This window comes from Vanacampus margaritifer, chromosome 20 (assembly GCF_051991255.1).
Source record: "Vanacampus margaritifer isolate UIUO_Vmar chromosome 20, RoL_Vmar_1.0, whole genome shotgun sequence".
Taxonomy (NCBI): Eukaryota; Metazoa; Chordata; class Actinopteri; order Syngnathiformes; family Syngnathidae; genus Vanacampus; species Vanacampus margaritifer.
Window position 1 is genome coordinate 14,099,428 of NC_135451.1, and position 27,994 is coordinate 14,127,421.

At 41.0% G+C, this 27,994-nt stretch overlaps 3 protein-coding genes across 7 annotated transcripts in view; all 3 read right to left on the reverse strand.

Annotated features, from left to right (window-relative positions):
- Positions 1-425: 425 nt before the first annotated feature.
- ppp1r42 (protein phosphatase 1, regulatory subunit 42) lies at positions 426-10,272 on the reverse strand. Of its 2 annotated transcripts, none has more exons than XM_077553825.1 (9): positions 10,176-10,272; positions 9,624-9,762; positions 8,172-8,338; positions 7,954-8,092; positions 4,817-4,933; positions 2,696-2,813; positions 2,488-2,607; positions 719-815; positions 426-597 (listed from the first exon to the last, which is right to left on the reverse strand). In XM_077553825.1, the coding sequence occupies exons 2-9, from the start codon at positions 9,753-9,755 to the stop codon at positions 519-521; spliced, it is 969 nt and encodes a 322-aa protein (XP_077409951.1). In that variant the 5' UTR covers positions 9,756-9,762; positions 10,176-10,272; the 3' UTR covers positions 426-518. The 2 variants fall into 2 exon arrangements, with proteins under 2 accessions (XP_077409951.1, XP_077409950.1); XM_077553824.1 differs by having other exon boundaries at positions 9,624-9,811; positions 10,176-10,214.
- A 1,090-nt stretch (positions 10,273-11,362) lies between these two features.
- On the reverse strand, positions 11,363-13,873 carry cops5 (COP9 signalosome subunit 5). Its single transcript, XM_077553826.1, has 8 exons — positions 13,583-13,873; positions 12,975-13,209; positions 12,780-12,908; positions 12,633-12,698; positions 12,458-12,543; positions 12,155-12,266; positions 11,793-11,941; positions 11,363-11,665 (listed from the first exon to the last, which is right to left on the reverse strand). The coding sequence occupies exons 1-8, from the start codon at positions 13,717-13,719 to the stop codon at positions 11,578-11,580; spliced, it is 1,002 nt and encodes a 333-aa protein (XP_077409952.1). The 5' UTR covers positions 13,720-13,873; the 3' UTR covers positions 11,363-11,577.
- A 1,179-nt stretch (positions 13,874-15,052) lies between these two features.
- arfgef1 (ADP-ribosylation factor guanine nucleotide-exchange factor 1 (brefeldin A-inhibited)) overlaps positions 15,053-27,994 on the reverse strand; it is a 29,184-nt gene continuing 16,242 nt past the window's right edge. For 2 of the 4 annotated variants that reach the window (XM_077554306.1, XM_077554305.1), the window contains 30 exons: positions 27,270-27,504; positions 27,091-27,190; positions 26,858-26,997; positions 25,751-25,859; positions 24,821-25,022; positions 24,630-24,741; positions 24,303-24,508; positions 24,140-24,224; positions 23,894-24,059; positions 23,400-23,551; positions 23,192-23,320; positions 22,329-22,487; positions 22,047-22,191; positions 21,879-21,969; positions 21,760-21,800; positions 21,440-21,609; positions 20,652-20,803; positions 20,419-20,591; positions 20,188-20,348; positions 19,827-19,957; positions 19,027-19,156; positions 18,764-18,899; positions 18,529-18,667; positions 18,393-18,441; positions 18,179-18,314; positions 17,958-18,097; positions 17,008-17,179; positions 16,789-16,927; positions 16,582-16,699; positions 15,053-15,296 (listed from right to left, as the gene is read on the reverse strand). In XM_077554306.1, the coding sequence (XP_077410432.1) occupies positions 15,120-15,296; positions 16,582-16,699; positions 16,789-16,927; positions 17,008-17,179; positions 17,958-18,097; positions 18,179-18,314; positions 18,393-18,441; positions 18,529-18,667; positions 18,764-18,899; positions 19,027-19,156; positions 19,827-19,957; positions 20,188-20,348; positions 20,419-20,591; positions 20,652-20,803; positions 21,440-21,609; positions 21,760-21,800; positions 21,879-21,969; positions 22,047-22,191; positions 22,329-22,487; positions 23,192-23,320; positions 23,400-23,551; positions 23,894-24,059; positions 24,140-24,224; positions 24,303-24,508; positions 24,630-24,741; positions 24,821-25,022; positions 25,751-25,859; positions 26,858-26,997; positions 27,091-27,190; positions 27,270-27,504 (4,195 nt within the window). In that variant the 3' untranslated portion in view covers positions 15,053-15,119. Of the gene's footprint in view, positions 15,411-16,581; positions 16,700-16,788; positions 16,928-17,007; positions 17,235-17,957; positions 18,098-18,178; positions 18,315-18,392; positions 18,442-18,528; positions 18,668-18,763; positions 18,900-19,026; positions 19,157-19,826; positions 19,958-20,187; positions 20,349-20,418; positions 20,592-20,651; positions 20,804-21,439; positions 21,610-21,759; positions 21,801-21,878; positions 21,970-22,046; positions 22,192-22,328; positions 22,488-23,191; positions 23,321-23,399; positions 23,552-23,893; positions 24,060-24,139; positions 24,225-24,302; positions 24,509-24,629; positions 24,742-24,820; positions 25,023-25,750; positions 25,860-26,857; positions 26,998-27,090; positions 27,191-27,269; positions 27,505-27,994 lie in introns of those variants that run through there. The other 2 variants (XM_077554307.1, XM_077554308.1) reach the window with 2 other exon arrangements.

Sequence of the window (27,994 nt, forward strand, 5' to 3'; positions counted from 1 at the left end):
CCTTATTCCGTTTTTCAGTAATCAACAATAGAAAATGGTTAGTTTCACCTCTGTTTTGAGAAAAAAATGTCTTTTAACGTATTTGGCACTCCTCCATAGGATTTTACTAAACGTTATTTAACGTTTTTGGCAGTCAAAGAGTTAAAAAAAAAAAAATATATATATATATATTTTTTAATGAGCTGGCCCCTTTAAGGTTCCATTTTGCTTTTATAAGGACTAGTAACAATATCCTGTGGGGCGGCTCATTCACAAGGTCAACTAATCTTATTTGCCTAATTACCTCACACACTCAATTTAGCATTTACACAACAATTTACCATTTATGTTATATTTGAGCAATGACATAAAAAAAAAAAACACACACAACATAGACATGACAAAATGTCACTTCTATTTAAATACAATGACAAGACAAAACAGGCTCCAAGTCATTTTTTAATGTTAAATTCCTCAGCAACGGAGTGACACTGAAAGATGAAATAAATAAATCAAGATTTTAGTTCAACAAATCAAATCTACGTGATTGTTTTATTGACGTCCGAGGTGACGGCCATGCGGCTCTGTCTGTACAGACAGCTTTTTAACTGCTGCACCCTACGAGACAAGTCAAAAAAAAAAAAGGTCATTTCATATGAATACATTCACACACCAAAAAAAAAAAAAAAAAAAAATAATAATAAAGAAATATATATATATATATGTGAGGATATCAGACCTGTGAGGCTGCTGCTGCGGCTTCATCCAACCTTGCGCGCGAGCGTGGCAACAAAGGTGACCCGGACACACACCCTGGCTCACCATGCTCATGTTATCTGCAACGCATTGCAAACACAAAATGTATTAACTCTTTGACTGCCAGACGTTTTCAGAAACGGGATGTCGCCAGTGCCAGCCGATTTAAGCATTTTGACTGATCTTTCAAGGTCCACAGAAAATTATGTGTTTGGACTATGGAAACACACATACTACCAAATGAAAGATTGGACTCTCATCTTTCATCAGAGAAAAAAGTTTGTTTCTACCTTATTCCGTTTTTCAGTAATCAACAATAGAAAATGGTTAGTGTCACCTCTGTTTTGAAACAAACGTCTTTTAACGTCTTTGGCACTCCTCCATAGGATTTTACGAAACGTTATTTAACGTTTTTGGCAGTCAAAGAGTTAAGGAATAATCTGACTGTTGGGGAAACGAAGCGTCACTCCTATTTTAAAAAAAACCAAAACGCTATATAGCCCAATATTAAATCTCAATATTGTCACTTTTGGATGACACTCATTTTTTTTTATATATTCCGAATTTATATTCTCTGATGAAAATAAGAAGCAATTGTGTACTTTTAACATTTCAATATTTTTCTTCTTTAGATATGTAGTTATTAGGGTTGTCAGGTGATTCTTTTTTTTTTTTAATCGTATGACTTCAATCATTAACTGACGATTAATCGCAAATTTTATATCTGTTCTAAATATAAAATGTACAATAAAAGTGGAAAAAAATGGTTAACTCATAGAAATATGGATGCTTCTTGTAGTCATTGATACAGTAATTTCATAATAGTTCATAAAATTGAGTTAATAATAAAACTGTAAAAAATCAGTTATTGATTTGTGTTGAGGTCATTATCTGCCACTAGATGGCATAATTGCATTTGTGAGACATTGGTGACAGCTCAGTGCATTTTTCTTTTTATATTAACGCTAATAAAAAAATAAGTAACTTGTGAAATTCTGCACATTTTAAAAATTGTAAAATACAACTTGACCCCAGTCTCCACAAATAAATACATTATTATTACATTTATTAGTGGAATTCCCCCAGTAATTGCTTTCCGAGCGAGGGGAGTTAACTTAACTCAAAATTACCGAGAAGTATGATTGATTTTGCACATTATATCAATTATTGCATCGCTGCAAATTGTGACACGAATGTCAGCATCAGGTCACAAATTACATTGACGTGAGTAATTTGACCAAAAATGTTTTTTTATTATAATTGATATTTAGCTGCATTATTTTTTTTGAAAATCCACAAAATAACCCAAGTAACATTTGTGCATAATTTTTTTCGCAACAAATCATATTAAATTATTGACACAATAAAACATATATACAATTTTAAAAATGTAATTATCATCTATTAGAATTTTTTTTTTTTTTTTAACTCTTAGATCAGTGGTTATCATTATTTTTAAACTAGTACCAATTAGTTCTTCAAGTACCACAATAATGATCAACATTAGAATACAGTTGACAATTAAAAAAAAAAAAAATAATAAAGTTGGCAGAGATTTAATAATTATTATATAATATTCACACTGCACTAAAATATAGAAAACTAAAAAAAAAAAATCAATAAAAATGTATTGCACATTGAAATGACAAAACTTCACCTTCTAAAATATGACATGCAAATGTACGGTACTTAAATATACATTGCGGATTAAGATGAATTAAAAACGTGTAAGAATTTAGCGCCGGGCCTTACTCGTTAACAGCGGAGACTTCACTCGTGCCATCTCCTTCTTCTTCTTGGCCTCTTTGGATTTTTCCCAGTTGACGAGAAACACTCGGGTCACCTCCTGAATGTCGCGGCCGTCGAGCACCTCTGCGCCGCCGGCACACAAATACAAAAACCGATGAGAGCCCTGGCCCGTTTCGGCGCTCGGGCGTGGAAGAGACGCGAGCGACTTTACTGAGCGGTTTGCACGCCGTGATCAGTCGGTCTCTGTACTTGGCGCTTTTACACACGGGGTTCCCGCGTAAATCCATTTGGACCAGCCAAGGCCAGGACCCCGACACTTTCTCGAGCTCCTGAGGATGGAAAAAAAAAAAGAAAGGAAAAAATCTCGGCTATTAACTCATTCACTGCCATTGACGGCTATAGACGTCAAAAATTTATTTGAACTATTTCTATTAGTTTCACATTTTTTCCACTTTTGTTAACAAGAGTTTGAAAACCTAGAATTTTTTTATTGTACATTTAGAACAGATATAAAATTTGTGATTAATCGTGAGTTAACTAGTGAAGTCATACGATTAATTACAATTAAAAAAATAAATAAGCGCCTGACGCCCCTAATTTTTAATAATCTTTTCTTTCTTTTTTTAAATCGTGTCAGGCGATTAACATTTTCAATTGTAATTAATCACATGACTTCAATAATTAACTCACGATTAATCACAAATTTTATATCTTTTCTAAATGTGCAGTAAAATTTATTTTTTTTAGGTTTTCATAATCTTATTAACAAAAGTGGAAAAAGTGGAAAATTAATAGAAATAGTTCAAATGAATTTTTTGGACGTCTACAGCCGTCAATGGCAGTGAATGAGTTAATGTACGCAACGATGTTTAACGCAAAGTCCATAAACAACACATCAGTCTGTTTTAATAAACAGTGTCGCCGGTGTCGTGTTAAACAACTGCCCCCCCCCCCACCCCCGGGGGGGGCCTTCGCTTGTATGTTTATCCAAAAGGCACATTAATCCACGCTGTGGAAATATGAACACTCTGTGGACACGCTCTGATTGTTCATTGCCTTCCTGTCTTGGCCAAAGCGCTTCCACTTTTTGTGGCGCTGCAATCAGTTCGTGGAGGTGGAGGGTCGGGGGAGGGGGAGGGGGTGGGGGACCCCCTGAGCACGGCTTTGATAAATGATCGTGTCAGGGCCGTCAGTCAGAAGACCCCCCCCCCCCCCCCACACTCCAGTGGGGACTCGGAGCTGGGAGTTCGGGTCAGTTATGAACCTGCATTTGACCAGTGCTTCGATTGAGGATTGAGATCGTCCCCATTTGTCACCCGGCCTGACTTCCTGTCATAATCTTTTTTTTTTTTTTGGGGGGGGGGGGGGGGTCCATACTCCAGAAAAGCCGATTGATCCTTTTGAGAGCTTCTCTTTGAGGGGATCAATAGAGGCAGACGGCTTGTATACATTATAAGATGAAACCAAACAAAAATGACAACTTGTGTATAACAAAGAAGTTCTCCAAATAGAACACAAAAAAGCTTTGCCAAAAAATGTATTGACAGTCAAAAAAAAAAATCACACAAAATGTCTCGCTAACGCCATTAGGAGGCAATCAGCATGTTCGGAAAGGAATGTGAGAAAAATGATTTGCAAAGTCAAGAAAAAAAAAAAAAAAAGGATTCCAGGAAAATGCGTGCCAGCTCGACAGTCCACAAAATGGCTGAAAATTGGCAACTAAATAAAATAAAAAAAAAAGAATGATGAAATGAAGCTGACGATGCAATTTCTGTAACACGTGAAGCCCAAAAAGAGTCACAAGAATGGCTGAAAATTTCCAAAACTGCCAAAATTAAAAATAAATAAATGACCAAATAAATAAATTAAAGTAAAAAATATATAATTAAAAATTTAAATACAAAAACTATCAACTGATATATGAAAAATAATAATAAAAAAACGAGATTCGAAAAATTAAAAATGTCAAAATAAATATAAAAATAAATAATATGAATAGAATTAAATCCATGCTCCTTCATAGTTACAAGCCAACCAACAAATTCCAAATATGATGTGAGAAAAAAACGATTCAGTGAGAAACTTAGCACTCATTTAAAGCTGTCAGCTAGCAAAACCCTCCGGGGAGCGCCTCGCTGATTTGTTGAATAATTCCAACCCCGGGGAGAGTCATCCGAGCCGACGGTGGGATTTGCAGGATTTGGTTGTGTAGAACCCGTATCACCATATCATTTCACGCGTGGCTGCGTACAGCTACACGAGCGCCGTCACGCTAACGCCGTCAGCTAATCACGCCGTCGGATGGACTTCAAGGGGAAAAGCGTTTTTTTACCTCCAAGTTGTGCAGCTTGTTGTCAGCGGCGGAAAAATGTTCGATTTGCCACAGCACGGCCAGCTCGCCGATTTCGTCGATGTTGTTGTTATTCACGTTAAAGATGCACAGACATTTCTGGGAAAGACAAAAAAAAAAAACGTTCATTTTTACACACCCTGAGAAGACTTAAGAAAACTGCTTGAGAGACTCCAGCGCATCTCATGGGATTTAAACTTAGTTCATGAGATTTCTGAAAATCTCATGAGATTTCTGAAAATCTCATGAGATTTCAGCAAACCCCGTGAGAGTTCTACAACACTTGGGAGTCTTAAGCAAATATCATAAAAACCAAACTACAATAAATCTCTTCAGGATGTCTCTTGAGATTTAAGCATTTTTCACGAGACTCGTGCAAATTTTGTCAGACTTTTGTAAAACTTGCGAGACTTCAGCCTGTATTTTAAGACTTCTGTAAATCTCGCAAGACTTTGGTGATCCTCGGGAGACTAAAGCAAATTTCGCAAGACCTCAGCATTTGTCATGAGCCTTGCGCAAATCTCATGAGACTTTGGCGTATTTCATAAGACTTGAGCAAATTGGTGAGACTTCACTAAATCTTGTGAGACTTCAGAATGTGTCGTGAGACTTCAGGATGTGTCGTGAGACTTCAGGATGTGTCGTGAGACTTCAGGATGTCTCGTGAGACTTCAGGATGTCTCATGAGACTTAAGCGTATTTCACGAGACTTCTGCAAATCTAGTGAGACTTTAGTGTATCTTATTGGACTGAGCATCTCTCATGAGATTTAAGCATATTTCATGATTTTTGTAGGATTTTGTGAGACTTCAGACCACATTATAAGCCTTCTCTAAAATCTTACAAGACTTTGGTGATCCTCGAGAGACTAAAGCAAATTTTGTTTGTTGTTTGTCATGAGCGTTGCGCAAATCTCATGAGACTTTGGCATCTCGTGGGACTCAAGCGTAGTTCTTGAGACTTCAGCAAATCTCATGAGATTTGAGCAAACCAACCTCATGGGATTTTTACAACACTTGGGAATCTTAAGCAAATCTCATAAGACCACTGCAGTAGGTCTCTTCACCCGATTTCATGAGATTTAAGTTAATCTTGCGAGACTCCAGGATGTCTCATGAGACTTTAGTGTCTTTTACGAGACTTCTGCAAAGCTAGTGAGAATTTAGCGTATCTTGTTGGGACTGAGCATATTTCATGAGACTTGTGCAAATTTGGTCAGACTTTTGTAAGATTTTTGCAAGAATTCAGCCCATCTTGTAAGACTTTGGCGATCCTCAGGAGACTAAAGCAAATTTCGCAAGACAGCCTTGCACAAATCTCACGAGACTTTGGCGTATTTCACGAGAAATCTAGAAATCAAAAATCAATTTCACTGAAATCTAGTGAGACTTTAGCGTATCTTGAGCATATCTGATGAGATTTAAGCATATGTCATGAGACTTGTGCAAATTTTCTAAGACTTTCGTAAATCCTTAACAAGACTTTGGTGATCCTCAAGACTCAAGCAAATTTCGCAAGAAATTCATCAAGCGTTTATCATGAGACTTGCGCATTATCTTGTGAGATTTCACAAGACTTTTCTGGAGAATTTTGCACTCTCTCTGTGAGACCTCGTTTTATTTCGTAGGACGTCGGCAATTCTTCTAAGACTTCACCACATCTCATGAGATTTCAGCAAATCTCATGAGATTTGAGTAAACCAACCTCATGGGATTTTTACACTTGGGAATCTTAAGCAAATCTCATAAGTTTTATCTTGTGAGACTTGCATATTTTGTAGGACGTCAGCAATTCTTCCAACACTTCACCACATCTCATGAGATTTCAGCATATTTCTTGAGACTTCAGCAAATCTCATGAGATTTGAGTAAACCAACCTCATGGGATTTTTACACTTGGGAATCTTAAGCAAATCTCATAAATTTTATCTTGTGAGACTTGCATATTTTGTAGGACGTCAGCAATTCTTCCAAGACTTCACCACATCTCATGAGATTTCAGCATATTTCTTGAGACTTCAGCAAATCTCATGAGATTTGAGTAAACCAACCTCATGGGATTTTTACACTTGGGAATCTTAAGCAAATCTCATAAGTTTTATCTTGTGAGACTTGCAGATTTTGTAGGACGTCAGCAATTCTTCCAAGACTTCACCACATCTCATGAGATTTCAGCATATTTCTTGAGACTTCAGCAAATCTCATGAGATTTGAGTAAACCAACCTCATGGGATTTTTACACTTGGGAATCTTAAGCAAATCTCATAAGTTTTATCTTGTGAGACTTGCAGATTTTGTAGGACGTCAGCAATTCTTCCAAGACTTCACCACATCTCATGAGATTTCAGCATATTTCTTGAGACTTCAGCAAATCTCATGAGATTTGAGTAAACCAACCTCATGGGATTTTTACACTTGGGAATCTTAAGCAAATCTCATAAGTTTTATCTTGTGAGACTTGCAGATTTTGTAGGACGTCAGCAATTCTTCACCACATCTCATGAGATTTCAGCATATTTCTCGAGACTTCAGCAAATCTCATGAGATTTGAGTAAACCAACCTCATGGCATTTTTACACTTGGGAATCTTAAGCAAATCTCGTAAGTTTTATCTTGTGAGACTTGCATATTTTGTAGGACGTCAGCAATTCTTCCAAGACTTCACCACATCTCATGAGATTTCAGCAAATCTTGTGACACTCAACGTTAAACTGGAACAGACTTTGGGAGGTAGAGTCCTTTTAAATGCTGTATTTGCTTTATTAACAGTCGGCCTCTTGCCAGCTAAGTCACCTTGATAAAGTTGTGCAGCGGCAACATATTTATAAAAAAAAAATAAAAAAAAATCTGAAACCGTTTCAATTTGCACAGCAATTTCTTTGAATGATCTAAACAAACAAGAAGCCCGGCGCGTCCTGGGGCCGTTCAACTGAGCCACACAGGCCTCTTTGACATCATCAAACAACATCCCCTTTACAAGGACCACCAAACCAGCGAAGGCCATCTCGCACCACGCGCGGGTTTTTAAGCCGCTTATCTGACCTCGACATCATTTTTCCAAGCGCAGTGTGGATGGAAGACTATTTTCGTACTGTAAAGAAAAAGAAAAGTGGGTCATACGGCCAGGGAGCGCAGAGTCCTGGGTTCGAAAAGCAGCTTCTCCTCGGGGGGCAGCCTCTGACCCTCCATGTGCAGCTCCTCCAGCTCCCCCAGGCCCTCCAAACCCTCCAGAAGCGAGATCTTGTTACCGCCCAGGTAGCTGCAAAAAAACACACACGAGTGAAAGTGACGAGCACAATGATAAAGTAAAAAAAAATAATAATAATAATAATAATCACAGTTTGCAGAGCTTGTGCAGATGGGCCAGGTTGTCAATGCGTGCGATGTTGTTGTTCTGCAGGTACAGATGGGTCAGGTTACAAGCGTAGTCCAGGTTCTGGATGAGCGTGACGCGGTTGTTGTACAGGTAGAGGACGGTCAGGTTTTCGCATGCTGAGAGGTCACCCTGCAAGAAGATAAGATTCTCGGGGACTCACGGCGCAAAATATAATTTGGTTGATTTCCCTAATTGTACATTTATATCAAACTGGAGGTGTGATAGAAAGTCTGCCCCCACGGTCTGGATTATTGTGGTTTGTAGTGGGCTTGTGGAGAACTGCACTGGATCACATAGAGGGGGGGGGGGGGGTCTTAAATAAAAACAGCTGAAACAGCAGCACTTCCACACCACTGCAAAGTGCAAACCACAATAATAAACATGAGGTTAAGCATGCAGATGCCCGCTCAAGTGGGAAACATCTCAGTCGGGAACCCGCAGCAGCAGCTTAGTTGTGTTGTAGCGATGCAAATGTCTGAATTTAGCAAACAAATAAGAGGAGACCTTATTTACACATTTAAATAACTCCTAGGCCAAGAATACAATATTTTAGAGCTTATATATTGACTCGTCAGCCTGTTATGATTTCTCTATTTAAAAAAAAAAAAATGTTGAATTTCAGTTATTTTTCTAGAAAAGGATATTCAGATTTTTTATACGAGTTTCTACAGATTTTTAAAATTAGTTAAAATATTTTCAGTGTTTCAACAGGCAATTTAGATCAATTCCCCTTTTTTTTTTTTTTTTTAAAAAAGGGTTAGGGTTAGCTTTAAGCTGTTCGTTACCACTCTTAGTTTAAACTTAAAATAACGTAAAAACAACTACAGATCGTGTAGCTAATCAAACTGAATTACTTCCGAACGTCTGCTAGCTTAATGCTAACACAAAATGCATAACTATATGGGCGGGCTGATGAAACTAGCATGAAACATACAGACAGATATATAACAATACTCAGTCATATATTCTTAGTTTAAACTTAAAATAACGTAAAAACAACTACAGATCGTGTAGCTAATCAAACTGAATTACTTTCGAACGTCTGCTAGCTTAATGCTAACACAAAATGCATAACTATATGGGCGGGCTAATGAAACTAGCATGAAACATACAGACAGATATAACAATACTCAAGTCATATATTCTTGAGTTACTTAGTAGTTTAAAAAAAAAAAAGGTGCGTCTCCAATGCCAATTTGTATTTAAGCATGAAATTATGACGTACCAGCTCAGCTGTTAATTCTGGATTCCATGTCTTGTTATTAATTTACATTACATGTTTTATCTATTTTTTAAGTGTTCTTTGTGGGGGCGAAAACCAATGAATGGCATTTCCATTCATTTGAAATTTCAACAAGATCTTACATTTCAAGAAAGAAAGGAAAAAAAAAACCCTGAAGATGCTTTTACTCACAATGTCCTCAATGTTGTGCCCGGAGAAGTGGAGATGGGTGAGGGTCTTGAGATAGTACTCAAGAGAGAGTCCTCTCTTTTTCTTGAAGTTGTGTCTGGACTTGGCTATGAGGTCCGTGGTCAGGCGTACCATGGTGGTCCTTCCGTGGTCCACAGGTCGGTCCAAACGGAATACAACTACGTCACTCTCTGTCAACCCCCGTTGTGATGATTGAACTTGTCATCATTTCAACATGTAGCGCGACATAAACGGGAATGGAACCGCTTTGTCTCACGCACAATAACGATAATAAAACACAAGAATATAAGATAGTGTGCGGTGTGTAACTATCACGAAAGTTGCGTGTGTGTGTGTAGCCAGTGTTGCTAATTTGGCTAGCATGACGTTGACGTACTATGCGCCACCTTCCAGTTTGACGTCGAGTACTCGCACATAAAAACAACTTTAAAAACGTTACTATATATATATATATATATATATATATATATATATATATATATATATATATATATATATATATATATATATATATATATATATATATTATCCTACCTGCTTTCTTGGGGGTTCTTATGCGTGTGCCGTCAAAGTAAAATAGTAGGACAGTGGAAAAGTTTATTTTGGACTGCGCACGTGTTGTCATGGAAACCATGAACACCGGAAGTGAGCCAACGGTTCGGTTTAGAATGTAAATATTCAAACAAAAAACCGTCTAAACGTTTCAATAATGTTACAGTTGGAGTTTATCTCTGTGCTTGTGTAATTTCCGCCAAACATTCTGAAAACATGTTAAGAGTAAATGGTGACTAAAATCGTCCATAGGTGTCTGGCTCAAATGAATGAGGACAAGCGCTATAGAAAATGGGACGTCTCAGAACCCAGAACCTCCTCATCCGGCACCTGCCCAATACCGCAATGCAGCTCGTCCCCGCATTACATAATGGAACAAGCAAGTCAAAAGGTTCTGCACAGCCTCAGGCGGCTTTTGCGGCGTCCCCTTTTCCTAGCGGGACTGTCCTCCCAGTTTGGGGTCGGCGGCGTGGCAGTGACACAGGCCAGGAACCGAAGCAACACTGGCGGCCATTGACGAAGCCTGCTCTGCGTCCACGCTGTCGTCGTGTCACGTCGTTTTCTCGGGGCATTGTAAATGGCCAACTGTATATTTTGGATGTCGTGTTCAACTGAGAAGGGAAGCCCGTCTGGGAGGGCGGCAGACGCGTCTGCTTATTCTCTGGCAGAATTGAGTCGGGCACCACTTTTTGTAACGATTTTTCATTTAGTCAACAAACTGCTTCGAACGCCGCTTGCGTGTTTTAGGCTTTTGGTTATCACTCAAATATGTTGGAACACTGCGTTGTGATTATCAAAATAGTTTAAAGAAAGAAAATATGCAAGTCAAACCGGGGGCAGCCAAAAATCTGTCCTCTACTAGTGCTTGCTCATTAGGGTCAAACTGGAGTCGATCCCGGGATTAATTAAAGGATTTTTAAGAAAAGGAAGAAAGAAAAAAAAACGACCAAATAATATTTGGTGTGGATTTTTTCCCCAATCATCACAATTGACTTCATGGGAGACGACCAAGGAGGACATTCTGGACAAAAATGTGACAAAGTTGTCTCGATAATGGCAAGTTATGAGTCTTCCAACCGGATAACGACCCGAAACAACAAAATATTAAGTTATGGTACCATAACTTCTCTTCATTTCATTAATTCTATTAAACGAGGACAATTCAAAAGTAAAGGTGTATTTAGTTGCTTAATTTTTAATAAATATTACATTTGTAAGTTTCAAATCATTTCATTGACCGTCGTGGGTTTGTGGTGCCAACAACTTTGCACAGGTGTGTATATTTTATCACTTCCTACGACTATACTTTATGACTACAAAAGTGTAAGAAGACCTTCAAACACACAAAACCCAGTAAGTGAAGAACATTAAAAAAAAAAATGTTTTAATTCGATGTGTTGATTTGATTGAAGAGTTTGTCCTTAATGACTTGCGACATCAGGCCGTGAATTGCTTCAATGGTCGTTTTGCAGCTAAAAGAAAGCAAGAAAAAAAAAAAAAAGCCGACGTTAAAATCCAATGGAAATCAATCGTGGCCAGGACGACTTTCAGTTACAAAAAAAAAAAAAAGAAAAAAAGACAAAAGGAAAATATTCATACCTGTCCCGGGTGGCTTTCGCCAGCTTGTCCTCAGACTTCCTGTCGTGCGTATCCAAGCCCAGCATGAAGCTCCCCCGACCCAACTGGGCCTCCGACTGCTCCAGCTTCTCCGACAGGTCGAACACCTGACCCGTGGTATAGTCCGAGTTCTGGCGCAAACAAAAAAGCAACAAGACGTGCCGAATGAAGACGAGCGCCGCCGCTGCTGCCGCCGGACGCGTTTTGCTTCAGGTGAGACCGACACGTTGTCAGTTGCGAGGCTCATTAAAAAGCGCAACAGCCCCCTCGCCGCTGCCACCATCTTGACGTATTGTCAATTCGTTTTGGTGTGAGCGCGACGTTTGGATAATCTTTAACGTTACCGTGAGGAGGCTGGAGGAGCTTAACGTGTTGACCCAGTATTTGTTCCAAAGGAGCTCCAGCAGCTTTCGGTCCAAGGATGACTTGAAATATGTCACTTCCAGGGCATAATATCTAGAAAACACAAAAGAAACCCCCAAAAATATGATCATATTGAGGAAGTGCCGCCATTTTATGTCGAATGCCGCCATTTTGTGTTTAAGCCACAATAGGTCCTCAAAACAAGTGATGATTGTTGACTCTTAGGGTATTTTTGACAAATGACAACACCTGGGGAACTGTTTTTAAAACGATACGCAACTCACTGTTTACAATGTACGCCAAAGTCTTCAATCTTATTCAGAGGGATGGTTTGATACTCTGACGGCCCTTCGTCGGGAGGCTTGTAGCCCTGAAATGACACATTTTCAACATATCCGTCAAAATCTCAAAAGAGGCAGACCAAAAAAAAACAAAAAAAAAAAAAACGCTAACATCTACCTTGGGGTACGTCCTGAAGGCACCCAGGTTGACTTTGCCTGCTGAAATGGTGCGCGTGGGGTCAATCTGTAGAAGGCGGCAAGATAGGGCAGATACAACAAAAGTCTATAAATAAGCGTCAAGACGGCTCACAAGTTAAGTTCTTACCACCACGGCAACAAAAGGCTCCTGAAACTGCTGGTTGAGCATCTGAGTGCTGACGTCGATGCCCGAGAGCCAGCAACCGTAGCCGGGGTGACTGTGGTACCAGCCGATGGCGTTCTCCAGTCGGCCCACCTAGCAACGCGGGACACTTGTTTAGGCACACGGTCCAAAAAAACTAAAACAAAACACGAAACCGACCTGTTTGGCGTTCTCGATGTAGGCGGCCATGTACTCGTAGGCGGCGGCCTGCGCGTTGACTCGGGTCTCGGTCCCCTCCACGGGCAGCGCGAAGCTGTCCATGATGATCATGCTCTCGCCGTCCACCTTGCCCAGCATGAGGCCCATCACCTCCAGGTTGCCGCCCGAGCGGGCGTGCATCACCATCTTCAGCAGCGCCAACGCCGAGATCTTGGAGTACTTGAAGTAGTGGTGGCTTGTGGCGGGTAAACAAAAACGTAGCATGGTCATGAAGTGACCCTATGAGACTATTTATTATAATTTTTTTTTTAAGACAAAACATAACTAAAAATACACATGACGGCTTGGAGCTTTCTCTGCGTGATCTTGACGGGTTTACCACCCAGATTTCTCTGGTTCCAACGACAACTTCCGGTATTAGCTTTAGCATTTGAGCGCCATCTTGTGACGTTACAGAAACGCCAATTGGCGAGCTTGTGAATGGTGAACCGCACATACGTACTGTATAGCGTCAATTAATTAATCTTTAAACGCCACCGCTGATTTTTTCAGCGACCCAACAATGAGTTTTAAACACACAACAGACTGAATTTCTCACGCTAACTCACTCTTTCGTCCACGGTTTGGCCGCGAGGATCTCCTGTTGTTGCTTCTTGTCATATTTGTATATTTCGTCGATGCTCTGAACCTCCTGCATGCTGTTCGTGAGCTCCCAGGTCTTCTGAGCCGTACTACTGCCTGCCATGGTGTCTCGGTCGAAGACGGGTCGTTGTCAAACCATGGAAGTTCGCTAAAGACGCCGAAAATGTCTTTTTGTCCCAATACGCTTATGCCGCATCAAGCAACTTCAAGCACAGGACGCCATGACAGTCGCGTATCATTGACGAGCCGAGGAATGGGGACGTTCGCATTCATGTCGCGGTTCTATACATCACAATTTTCCCGAAGTATCGTCCTCGCTTTTAACATTTTGTTCTATTTATGACAGTGATACAACGAAAATATTTGCTCTAGAATCGAATGCGGTTTTAATTTCCGAAAGAAACAAAATTAAACCCATTGTACCCCCTTCCATAGCATAATGGTTTAGTCCAAAGAAGGACACCCGAAAGCGGCAAACCTGAACTCTACCGCCATCTTGCGACGGCTCATTTATAACATATACTGTTATCTTTTTTAATAATCTGTATTCTACGAGTTTTCATTCATTCTTATTATATAGCTGAGTGGAAAGAAGTGACATAATTCAAATGGAGCAAGTTCAAAAAAACTTTATTGACCTAGAACCTGATTAGAATGCCAGAGGATGTATCGTACACAAAGTTGTACATAACTTTTTTTTTTTGCAACATAGAAAACTTTACATTGCTGCATCATATACATTTTTGTTTTCTACATCCATAGGAATGCGTCCCATTCGCACGTAAAGCACAGCTAACATCGCTCATTTACCCTCTCTCTCTCTATATACATAGTACTTTCTCCCAAAACCCAAGAAAAAAATTAAATATATTATTTTTGATTTTTTTTTGTACACACACACACACACCATTGAAAACTAAAGTAAAAAATGAAAACAGACTAAAAATAAGTCTTTCGGATTTTTTTAAGCAGCTAGCATCGTGTCACTCTCGTCTTCCAGTTAAAAAAACGAACAATACCAACATATAAAATGGAATAATTTAATGAAGCCTTCATTCATTTAATGGTGAGATGTTACAGTCAAATCAAGGGCGGAGGGGTAAAAAGTCAAATCTCCAGTGCATTCTGAATGGAGGTCAAGTGCAGCAACAAATAACAAAATATAGATATAAAAAAAAAAAAAAAATCTAGTGTTATCAGATTATTACATCTGTACATTTAGATATGAACGTTAGCATGTGGGGGTGCGGAGAGAGGTCACAAGTCATCATGGTTTTTGAATATGTCTTTGCAATCATTCAGTTACATTAAATATACAGTAAGAAGCACATTTTCTTTTTGAATGTTTAAAATAGATTCCGTCTGAGCAGCTCAGAGATGGGCGGCGGAGGAGGAAATCGCTACAAACCAGACTTTTTCATGGTGTGGTTTCCCCCCGGTTCCCCCCCCCCCCCCCCCCCCGGCCGAGGTGGATGAAAGGCCGCTGGCTGCAGGCAGGTGGCGTCACTGAGCTTCTTCCGCCTCCTGGAGGGCCGGCCGGGATCGGAGCTCGGGTGCGATGCCGAACACCAGTCCGATCCGCAGGTAGAATTTCCTCAGGACGGTGCGCAGCTCCGGGATGAGGTCCAACTGCATGATCTCGCACAGTAGCGGGTAGTACCGCGAGGCGTGAGCCTTGAACTGCACGGGCGAGACGCGACAGCAGCCTTTGAAGTCCGCTTAGCTTAATGCTAACGCGTGATGGGACGTGCCATAGAGGTGTCATACCCTAATATATACACCGGTATATTTATCCTTGGCAAAAAAAAAACGACCATTGGAGAACAACCATCGTGTGTTTGGATGACAGTAATCGCCCATTTCCCACTTTAACTCTTTGACTGCCATTGACGACTATAGACGTCAAAAATTTATTTGAACTATTTCTATTAGTTTCACTTTTTTCCCACTTTTGTTATCAAGAGTATGAAAACCTAGGAAAAAAATGATTGTACATTTAGAACAGATACAAAATTTTTGATTAACTAGTGAAGTCATGTGATTAATTACAATTAAAAATTTTAATCACCCGATGCCCCTAATTAATTTTTTTTTTTTAACTCATTCACTGCCATTGACGGTTCTGAACGTCAAAAATTCATTTTAACCATTTCTATTAGTTTAAATTTTTTTCCACTTTTGTTAACAAGAGTATGAAATTCTAGACATTTTTTTAAAATCATCTTTTTTTTTTTTTAAAGAAAAGATTATTAAAAATTAGGGGCATCAGGCGATTAAAATTTGCAATTGTAATTAATCGCATGACTTCAATAGTTAACTCCCGATTAATCACAAATATCTGTTCTAAATGTACAATCATTTTTTTCTAGGTTTTCATACTCTTGTTAACAAAAGTGGGAAAAAAAAGTTAAACTAATAGAAATAGTTCAAATGAATTTTTGACGTCTATAGCCGTCAATGGCAGTGAATGAGTTAAAAAATTAGGGGCGTCAGACGATAACATTTTTTAATTGTAATTAATCGCATGACTTCAATAGTTAACTCACGATTAATCACACATTTTATATCTGTTCTAAATGTACAATAATTTTCTTCTAGGTTTTCATACTCTTGTTAACAAAAGTGAAGAAAAAAATAGAAATAGTTCAAATGAATTTTTGACGTCTATAGCCGTCAATGGCAGTGAATGAGTTAAAAATTAGGGGCGTCAGACGATAACTTTTTTTAATTGTAATTAATCGCATGACTTCAATAGTTAATTCACAATTAATCACACATTTTATATCTGTTCTAAATGTACAATCATTTTCTTCTAGGTTTTCATACTCTTGTTAACAAAAGTGAAGAAAAAAATAGAAATAGTTCAAATGAATTTTTGACGTCTTTCGCCGTCAATGGCAGTGAACGAGTTAATCATCCCCTGCTGTTGCTGTTCTTTCACATTACTCCCAAAGTGTCAACTCACCCTTTGGTCACTTATCTTCAGAACCTTGGTGAGGAAGAGGAGGAGGAGGTTGGTCCAGGCCTCCCTGTGGCTCTCCGAGGTCAACGCCAGGAAGTAGGCCACGGCCTCGCCGCACACGCTGGCGGCCACACAGACAACAACATGGACTCCAAATCCAATCCAATTGATGTGCGCTTAGGCCACGCCCCCTCTCGTCTCCGCCCTTACTCTAAAAGTCGTCTCTGGACTTCCTCCCAGGCGTCCCGCCGCGTCTCGTCCGTGTACATGCGGAAGAGGATGCGCAGGCCGCACGCCAGGCTGCTCGTCTCCTGCTTCAACAGGTTGGGTTTGGATTTGCCTTTGAACCCTGCGACACACACACACACACGCGAGCGGTCACGCACGCGCGCAGCGGGCTGACGTCAGGCGCGGCGCGGCGAGAGTTACCCGCTTTCCACAGCAGCGTCCTCTGCTCGTTGTTGGAGTTGAAGGCCTTGGCGAAGCGGTGCGACTCCATCAGGCAGTCCAGCAGCTTGAAGAGCTGCTGCGACGTCAGGTAGCGGAACATGCCCGGGTCCGGCGCTTCCGCGGCAACGTCCGACGCGTTGGCCGCATCGCGCTTGGGGGAAAGACGTGGCAAGGGCGGGGCGGGGTTATTAGCGCGGCGGCCCGACCTACGTGGATTTGGTTTTAAGGCCGATGGCAATATTTGGTAGAATAGTATTAATAAAGCGCTGATCGATTATGAAGAAAATATTAATCACGATTATTTGGGTAATAATTGAAATCATAATTAGGATTTTTTTTTTTTTTTTGGTACAAAACAAGAAAATGTAAAAAAAATATTACGACAAATAAAATTATTTGAAACACTAATTATGCAAGTTTCTTTTGGATAAAACATTTTTTAAAATTAGTTATTTTAAAATTAAAAAATGGTGCAAATGCATACGTTTTAACAACTTAAAATTAGCATGAATCTTTTTTGTTTTACGATTATGCTGACTTTGTACAATGGCTTATTAGGGCCATGTAAAAAAAATAAAAATAAAAATAAAAATGAATATATATATACACACGCACGTAGAATAGCGATAGTCTAACGTGTGTATTTGTTGGTGGTTAATGGGACACTGTTTATAAAATGAAAAGGCAGGATGAAGACGGATTCATTCTTAAAAGTTTAACTTTACTCGTCATTCACCGCAGCTAGCGCGACAACACTTCCTGATCCCCTTATCAGCTGACTAACACTAACCAATCAGAAGCTCGCATACTTTAGGTCAATGCAAGTGAATGACAAAGAGCAGCAAATTCGACACAACAACTTAAATACTCGTACAAATTTTTTTTTTTTTTTAAATTCCTATTCCGACACTAAATATAAACGTTCGTACCTGCGCTGCGGCAAAGTTCTCGGCATCTTCCTTCTTGCTGGTGGCAGGGAAGAAGACGATGTTGTCGATGGTCTGGATGAGCTCCAGCTGCACCACGCACTTGATGAGCAAGGCGGCGAACAAGCGCTGCTCCTGCGTCCCTGCGGAACGCCGACAACTCACTCACAACTTTTACACTTTGTGGCTCTCCTTCCCCATTTCGCATGTCCTCCCCCACTCACTCGTGGCGCTCCTGCCCCTGGCGGCGTCCTCGCCGGGGCCGGAGGCGGCGGCGGCGCCGCTCTGCTGGCTCTGACGGCGGCTCTCCAGGCTGCTGACAGAGCGCTGGTCGTCCAGGGACTTCTGGGAAACGGAATCCTGAGGGAGTGTATGATGCGCGATGAATACCAAATGCCATCACGTCAATATGCAAATGAGCGTGTTTTCCCAACTCACCAGCTGCTTGTCAAAGTGTTCGCCTTCTGCCGGTCTCCACGTCAACAGCCTGAGACAACAACAACAACAAAATAGTCATCACACACACGCGTCGCATTTCGAAGGGGACTGTTTGCCGACTTGAAAAATGGCGCACGCGTGCGGGATGGTGGTTTGGAAGATGTCCAGCATGCAGTTGCACGTCTTGTCCCACGTCTCGGCCGAGAACTTCTCGCCGTTCAGGATGACCACGTTCTCCAGGCAGTTGGTGCCCGAGCGGGCCAGCTGCTCGTTGTCTGCGCACAAAATGGAGGATTTAAAAAAAAAAAAAAAAAAAGAAGAAAAGGGAGTAGTCATTAAAAACAAAATGGCTGCCGTAGCGAGTTACTCACCTTGCTGCACACACCAGTAGAGCTGAGCTAAAATGTCGTCCAGCAGCACGTCACTGAGGGACTCAAAATACTGCGTGAACACGTCACAGATGGCGTAAAGTGCGTGGTTGCAGGTGGTGGTCATCCACTCTGCTTTCTGTGTGGGGGGGGGGGACAAAGTATTCAAAACATATTTCTCTCTGTAATTGATACCTTTATTTAGATTTTTGGTAGTAATCCGATTATCTTTTTATTGAGCCCCAAAAATATAAATCGGTTCTTACCTCAGTCTGCTGCTCGGGCAGCTTCATGTTGTCAAAGATCCTGAAGACGATTCGGAAGAGGTCCTGCCACCAGTGCTTCTCGAACGTGTGCCCGTACGTCTTCATCACCTCAAACATGACAGTCAAACCCCTGCGCGGGGAGAAAACAAACGCGGGTTCCGTTTGATGAAGAGGAACTTAATGCTGCTTTTTCAGTGGCCTGGTTTTCCGGTATGGAGGACCAGAAGTGCCAAAATTAAAAAAATTAATAAATAAAAACGGTGAATTCAATTAAAAAATTAAATACAAAAAATTAATTTAATGAAAATAAAAACAACAAAAAATATACGCCCTTAAATAAATAAAAACAAATATAAAAATAAATGTGGAAACAAATACAAAAATAAATATATAAATATAATTAGATATCAATCAATAAATGAAAACGCTCTGCTCTCACATTTAATTCATTCATTCCCCTCATTTGAATAACATTTCAAGCATCTGCAGCATGGAATAAATAAATGTGAGAGCAGAGCATTTTTATTTATTGATTGATATTTAATTCTATTTATATATTTAGTTTTGTATTTACTTCAATTTATTTTTACATTTATTTTTTGAATTGTGTTTTTTATTTTTGTATTTATCTGTACATTTATTTATTTATGGCTATATATATATTTTTTTCATTTATATTTGTTTTGCATAAAAAAAAATATTAGATTTTTTATATCCATTTTTATTTTCACTTAAAAAAAAAATATTTTTTTAGTTTTGGTCCTCCATATCCTGGTAGCCCTCGCGTAGCGACCGCGTACCTGGTGCGCACGTCCAGCTTGCACCTGTTGATGATGCAGGACAGCTCAAAGAGGATGGGGAACCAGCCTCGCACCCAAACGCGGTCCTCCGGCGCTACATTCATGTCGTCGCTGGTGTAGTCTTTGAAGGCCTGCCGCGCAAGGTAGACAAATTTCAACCATGCTAACAACAAGTGGTGCTAGCTGGCATGCTAGTATTATGGACGGTTACAGAAGGTGATCTACGGTCGCCACGGCAACGGCGGGTGATGCTATTCAGTGTAGCATCTATATGAGTTTGACGCGGAGGCCGTAAATCACATTGCGGCGGCCATGTTGAAACTTTTACTGGCCCCGTGTGTTCGTTGACGTTGTAAAGCACCTGTGGCCTCCCCGAGACGTATTTGGCGCAGTGTCGGATGAGTCGGATGGCTTCCATGCTGGTGTCGGGAAAGGCGGCGTTGCAAGCGAACTCCGACAGGCACTTGACGGCGTCCTGGAAGGAGTCGATGGTGGCCGCAAAGTGCTTCTCGAATACATTCGCTGGGGAAGACGTTAAGACGTCAAGTACAAAATGGTGAGGCGCGGGCGGGCGGGCGGGCGGGGCACTCACTGACGATGTGCCCCGTGGTCTGAAAGGCCAGCTCCACGATGCTCTCGTCCTGGTCGGACGCCGCCAGGTGGAAGACGGAGAAGATGTTCTTCCAGCCCGAGCGGATGTTGGCCGCCTGGGAGTTGACCATCTGGGCGATGCAGCGCACCACCATGTCCCTGATGGTCGGAGATCTGCAAACGCGCCACAGATGAAGCGATGAACAGGCGGAGCCGCCGTCACGGTCCTCGCACCTGTTCTTCTTCATGATGTGCTCGAACGGCCTCAGGAAGTCCTTCTGGAAGCGGAAGTTGGCCAGCTCGCCTTTCTCCAGGAACTTCATGGACAGCTGCCGGAGCGAGTCCACCGCAAAAATAGCCACGTCTTCGTTGGAGTTGCAGCCCACCTGGAAAAACAATTTCAAAGATTTTGCAAGGATATAAGACGTGATTTGGGATTTTGAAGAGTACATTTTGAAAAGTTAATTATATGATTGCGATTTAATATGCAATTATTTTTTCAAGTTCCTGTTTTTTGCAATATTTCCCCAAAATTCAAAATTGTTTTTTTTTTTTTTGGGGGGGGGGCTGCATACAGATGCCCCCCCCCCCCCCAAAGGTTTTTGTTTTTTTAAGTTTTTTTATTTTTATGTTTTTGGGACAAAACTGAATGCAGACAACCCAAAACCCATAAAAAATAAAATTAAAAAAAATTGGATGAAAGTGAATGCAGACAACCCAAAACCCATTAAAAAAAGTTTTTAGGATGAAACTGAATCCCCCAAAACCTTTTTTTTTTTTTAATTTTAAAAATGTTTTTGGGATTAAACTGATTGTAGACATCCCTAAAACCGAAAAAAAATAAAAATAAATTGACATAAGTGTTTTTTACACAGTCAACATATAAATGAATCTGTCGTACAATAAACTAATTAAATTTATTACACAAAAAACAATTTGGTCTAAAAAGGTTAGCAAAAATAAATAAAGAATAATAAAATATAAATAAAGAAAAGGACAGAAAACCTGATCCCCCGGCCCACCTTGTTGAAGTGGTCCCCGATGACCTCCCAGATCCTGGACCACTGCAGCCGGATGCGGCCCATGTTGTAGTAGGAGATCTCCACAATCTTCTGCAGGCTGAACATGCGCGGGTGCGTGGGCGAGGCCAGCTCATCCATGGACACGGCACACAGCCAGCGCACAAAATCCACTGAGGGACGACAGCGGGCGGTTATAGCCACTTTGACGTTGAGTGTGTATGGCTTTAAAAGGTCGCATGTGAGTGCCGTGGGTGCCAGTGAATCAGAGTGTAGCACTGGCTAATCCTGGCCTGCTGTCGACAGGCGCTTGCTTGACTCACCTATTGCATTGCCATCGAGTCTGGTTGAGCCTGTGAATATCCTAAAAAAATAAAAAAATAAAATTTGAATGTGAATCATATATTTATTGTTGATATTTGTCAACATTTAATTTTGTTACCTGTCCACGGCCACCACCACACTCTGAGAGCTGGTCTCTCCGATGGACTCCTGGATGCTGGCGATCTGCTTGCGGTCCACCGTGCCGCCAACTGCACAGCCCAAGTACGGCTCAGCAAACATTTTTGATTGGGTTTGGATTTGAATTCGGATTTGGTTGGCGACTTACCGAGGCCCAGGTACTCGTCGTTGCTCTGCTCTCTGGTGCTGGCCATTAAGCCCTCTTTGCCACGCACCGTCCCCGAGATGTAGCGCGCCTTCACGCCCGTGCCGATGAGCTGCGCCAGCTCCAGCTGACTGATGCACTTCATGATCTGAGATAAAAAGAAATAAAATAAAATTATTGATCTTATGCTGCCTTCTTCCAATGGTCAATGATTTAAAATTCACGATTACTGCTGGTATTATTTGAACAGAAAGAAATTCAAAAAAGCTTCTAAAAGAGGGCAACCTCGTGCCAGGAGTTTCCCAGGTAGTTTCCGTCGGTGTGCGCCACGGTGATGAGCGTCTTGATGGTATCGATGTTCTTCTGCTTCATTTCGGCGATGCCCGAGCTGGCGGTGAGCAGCGTGAACCTGGCCAGTGCTTGCACGTAGGCGTCCCGCTCCAGCTGCAAATAAGCAAACAAAAACAAAACATGCAAATACAGTCATTCTAACAATATTGGATTATTGTATTAAATTATTGGCTAAATTAATTATCAATACAAATAAAAATGATTTTACATTTGTATTAATTTATCTAAAAAAATGATGATTTATTAAAGATAAAATAAGATAAAAATAAAATACTTATTTTAAAAAAAGGTTGGTTAATTATAAAAATAAAATACTTATTTAAAAAAAAGGTTGATTTATTATAAAAAATAAAATACTTATCTTAAACAGCTTGATTTATTATAAAAAATAAAATACAAATCATAAAAGTAAATTTTTTATTATAAAAAAATAAACTTATTTAAAAAAAGATTGATTTATTCTAAAAAATAAAATACGTATCTTAAAGTTGATTTATTATAAAAAAATAAACTTATTTAAAAAAAGATTGATTTATTCTAAAAAATAAAATACGTATCTTAAAGTTGATTTATTATAAAAAATAAAATGCTTATTCTAAAAAAAGGTTGATTTATTATAAAAAAATACTTATTCTAAAAAAAGGTTGATTTATTATAAAAACATAAAAATAAAATACTTATCTTAAAAAAGGTTGATTTATTATAAAAATAAAAATAAAATACTTAATTAGTAAAATTAATATATATATTTTTTTTTTACATACACAATTAACTAATTAATAAACTACTTTTGCAACCTGTATGGAAAAGATGCAAGCTATCCTGATGGCGCATCGGATCCCTTCCAGACACAGCGACGCCACGTCTGTGTCGTCGCAGTCCTGGAGGCCCACGCTGAAGGCGGCCAGGAAGGGCGTCCACGCCAGCTGGGGACAACGAGAGCAGGAAGTGAGCGCGGGGTGTCGCGGCGGCGACGGCGGCGACGGCGGGCGTCCGGCGTCCCACCTTGAACATGGGCCGCACGTGTTCCAAGTGGGTGGCGCTGGTGAAGGGCGCCTGCACGTGGCTGACGGCCTCCATTAGAGCTTTGGCCGTCTTGGCCATCTGCTCCATCTCCACATTGTACAGCAGACGCCGCTGCTTCTCGCTGGCCACGCCTGGAGGAGGAAATGGAGTGGTGACGAGATCGCGTACGAATGGAAGTGACGATTAATCTGTTCAGGTGATTTTTATTTTTTTTTTTACTCGTTAAATGCCAAGAATGACTTCAAACTTTGACTTAGAGTCAAAATCATTCATTGAGGGGTCGAGTTAAGCATTTTGAGGAATTGTAACGAGCCAAACTGCCAGCAGAGGGCGGTGGTGCACCACTTTTCTTTTTCTCTATAACTGTGCTGGCCCAGCCCTGCTTTCACCAAATGCACAATAACACCAGAAAATTCACAAGACATCTTGAGCTGTGCATTTGTGTCTAGTTTCTTAATGGCCGACACACTCACTCTGCTTGCTGGACTTCATGGTCAGCTCCTTGGTCTCCTTCATGGCTATCTTTTTGCCGGCAATCTCGTCGTAGATGGCCGATAGGTACTCCTCGGGCAGGTCCTTGCTGTCGTTGATGCCGCGGTTCATCTTGATGTACTGCTCCTTTGTCATTTTGTTCTTCACCTTGTCAGAGAGAGAGAGAACAAAAACAATTCGATTATTTGCGCCTGCTAGTATTAATCTACAGGAGATGGCGCACATACTTGTGGACTGTGAAGGTCGGTCGTCAGCATAATGATGGAGTAGGCCAGCACGTAAGCGGTGTCGGCGCTGGCAAAGAGGGTTTGCCTGCGAGGAAACCAATTTCACCAACAATGAACTTTGACGCCGTCAATGAGAGCCTTGCAGACGTCGCGACCCGCTCACCCCTGATTGCACTCCAGGTATCTGGCGGCAAACTTCTCCATGAGCCGGTCGATCTTCTGGGCCTCGCCCGGCAGCCGGAAGCCCTCCAGGAACATCCTCAGCGCCGACACAAAGTCTTTGCCCTGGAAGTCCATTTGATCCACGTAGGCGTACATCACCTCCTTATTGAAGCGCTCGTTATCGCCCAGAAACTCCCCCACTTGAGTCTGAGGGAGCGCATACAGCCAGGCAAACACAAGAGGTTGCGTTAGTGGCGTGTCCAAAGATACTTTCTGAAAGAAAATTGCAGATTTTTTTATTTATTTTTTTGCTTGCTCTCGTCCTAACCGAATCAAGGCGCTCCTCCTGGTGCAAGAACTGAGCCAGATCCTCCGGGGTTGTACCCAGCATGCCTTGCTCTTGAAGGTACTGGATGCCCCTCTTTGGTTTCTTGTTGAACCTGAATCAAAACAATAACAATCAGCATCCGCATTAAAGCCGTACAAAGCCAACTGTAAAATAAAAAAACGGAAGCTGACAGGTCGATGCCCTGCTCGATGATCTCCTTCTGCTGCTTGAGGACCTCAAACTGCTCGGGGTTGTCCGTGCCCGACATCTGCGTGCTGTAGCTGCCGATGCCCGACGAGGCGGTGGAGTCCAGCGAGTTGATGCTGCCGTAGCGGTTGATGGTCTCGGGGGCCCGCGTCTCGCTGCTCTCCTGCTCCGATGGCTTCTCTTGGCCTGGGGGGGAGAAGGAGCGCATGCGAGGGGAGGCCAGTGAGCCAAAATTGGGTTGCGCGGACAATACGATTGATTAGGCGAAATGATAGCAAATGTTGCAGGATAGAAACGAAAACGGACATACAGGGAAACTAAACTTTTCTGATGATAACGACATTATTGGCATTATTTTTATATATAATATTCCACTGCATCGATTGCAACTATCGTGAGGGTGGACAGAAGGTGACATTGGAAGAGCTGTAACCCGGCGCTGCGGAAACTCTTTAAAACATTCAGGAAGGTGTCGTCACGGTAACACGAGCCACCATTTTGCTCGCCGACCGAATGCTATCTAATTACAAAAAGCACAGGCACGCCACTAAAGCCACCCTGTTAACAGTCTATCAAGCACTTGTGCAAATGCTACGGTTACCTGCTTTGGCTTTACGGTCATGCCCAAAGGGAAGAAAATAAAACACAAGTTAGAACATGGTCAAAAACAGGAAAAAAAAATGCCTCCTCGTCAGTTTACACTGTCAAAAATGTTGTTGCTACACACTCTAATGAGTTAGCTGGTTCGCCTTGACATCTTAGCCAGAGGCCGCGTCACACAGTTTGCTTCCAGAGCTTATGGAGCACACTCGCTCTTTTGTTTGCGCGCCACCTTTGGCAAACAACACAAGCAGAAGCCAAGAAGGAGGCTTTTTCTTCCCGCACACATGACTCCATTCAAACTCGGCACTTACCAAGGCTAGTTTGGGAGTTGGGGTTGACATACTGGTCCTTGCTCCACTCCACCATACATTTCAAAATGGACACCAGGCATTCCAGGCCTTTCTTCCGCAAGGTCAGCTCCTGCAAATGCCGTCAGATTGTTAGGGGTGTCAAAATTAGTGCCGTTATCTAAAGTTCCTTTAATCCCACTCATTTTTTTACTGCGCGATTAATGACCGCCCCTTACTTGGAAAGCCTGCACTGGGGGGGAATTCCAGTCGCAACGCGGCAGACACGTCCATGTCAGAATTTAGCAGTAAAAAAATTATTAATAATGCATATATTTGTGGAGACTGGTGGTCAAGTTGTATTCTGCAATTTTAAAGATGTGCAGAATTTCATGTGACTTCATGTTAAACATTAGACAGGTCTAAATATGAAAAAAAAAAAAGTCTTACAAATGCAATTATGCCATCTAGTGGCAGAAAAATTACCTTAAAAACAATCAATATCACACTCGTTTACAGTACAGTAAATCTTTTTAATTTCAGCTCAATTTTATAAATTATTATGCAGATGCAGCCATATTTCTATTAGTTTAATATTTTTTTCCACTTTTATGCTTACTCTTTGACTGCCAGACGTTTTCAGAAACGGGATGTCGCCAGTGCCAGCCGATTTAAGCATTTTTGACTGATCTTTCAAGGGCCACAGAAAAGTATGTGTTTGGACTATGGAAACACACATACTACCAAATGAAAGATTGGACTCTCATCTTTCATCAGAAAAAAAAGTTTGTTTCTACCTTATTCTGTTTTTCAGTAATCAACAATAGAAAATGGTTAGTTTCCCCTCTGTTTTGAAAAAACGTCTTTTAACGTCTTTGGCACTCCATAGGATTTTACTAAACGTTATTTAACGTTTTTGGCAGTCAAAGAGTTAAGAGTAAATAAAAATTTGAAAAAAATATTTTATTGTAGATTTTATTGTACATTTAGAGCAGATATAAAAAAAAATTAATTGTGAGTTAACTATTGAAGTCATGTGATTAATTACGATTAAAAAAAGAAATCGCCTGACACCCCTGGTCATAATTGAATACTAATTATGTAGAAATATTTGCAGGGTGCGGTGATCACCTGTGGGGGCGTGGTGCCCAGCTCGTGGCCGCCGCGCCCCTGCGCTATTTTCGAGAGGTCGTTGACGAGCCGCTCAAAGATGTTGGCGGCGTTCAAGTCACAGTCGTAGTTGACGTAGATGTCCACCACGCTCTGAGCGTCTGACGAATGAAGAGAAGACGATCACGAGTCACGAATGCCTTAACGTGCTATGATGTCTACATCAAATAGTTCATAAGTAATGGTAAGCAGACCTGCACATATTCTGGTGAGGGTTTGGATGACCATCCACTTGTGGTCAAAGGAGCTTGTGGACGTCTCCAGGATGTAGAGGAAAATCTCCTTGAAGAAAACCTGGACAACAACGCAAGCAATCATCAGCGAGTCGCAATCATCTCCGCTATTTTGCGTCACCCCGGCGCCGTTCGCCAACCTCGATTTGCATCTTGAGGTGCGTCTTAAAGTGCGACAGCAGCGTCAGGAAGATGGACAGCGACAGCTCGAAGACCTCGGGCACGGACGACACGCCGTTCTTGGACAGCGCCACGCACAGGTACTGCTTGATGGCGTTGATGAACATCTCGTTGGTCTTGAAGATGGGACCGGCGTTCTGCAGGATGGACAGCAGCAGCTGCAGCGACAGCACCTTGGACCGCAGCTCGTGAGACCTGAACCAACGGGGCAGCACAGTTAGGATAAGAGTATAGGGTGAAGGAGAAGATGAAAAGTGCAGCAGGAGATGGTGCCGAATGAAAGTGTTACGGTGCTGCCAAACATGCCAGAACAGAAGGCTGTCCAGGTCACACCAAATTATTTCATTCTATTTTCAGCTAATATTTTTGAATTTTTTCATTTATGTATTTTTTTAAATCCTATTTTTTCTAGAATGTATGTACTTTTCTAGCATTTGTGTATTTTTCGTCTAATGACTATTTTTTGTATTTTTAATACGAATACTGACTACTAAATAATTTTGTAATTCCATTTTTTTCTATAATTTTTTTCAACGTGTTTTTCTGTTTGTGTATTTATATCACATTAAAATATCCTCAATAATTGTATATTTTCTTGTATTTACATTTATCATTTAATATTTTTTGCATTATTTTGTTTCTTTTCTAATATCAGCGTATTTGTCAACGTGTCTAATATTAATCC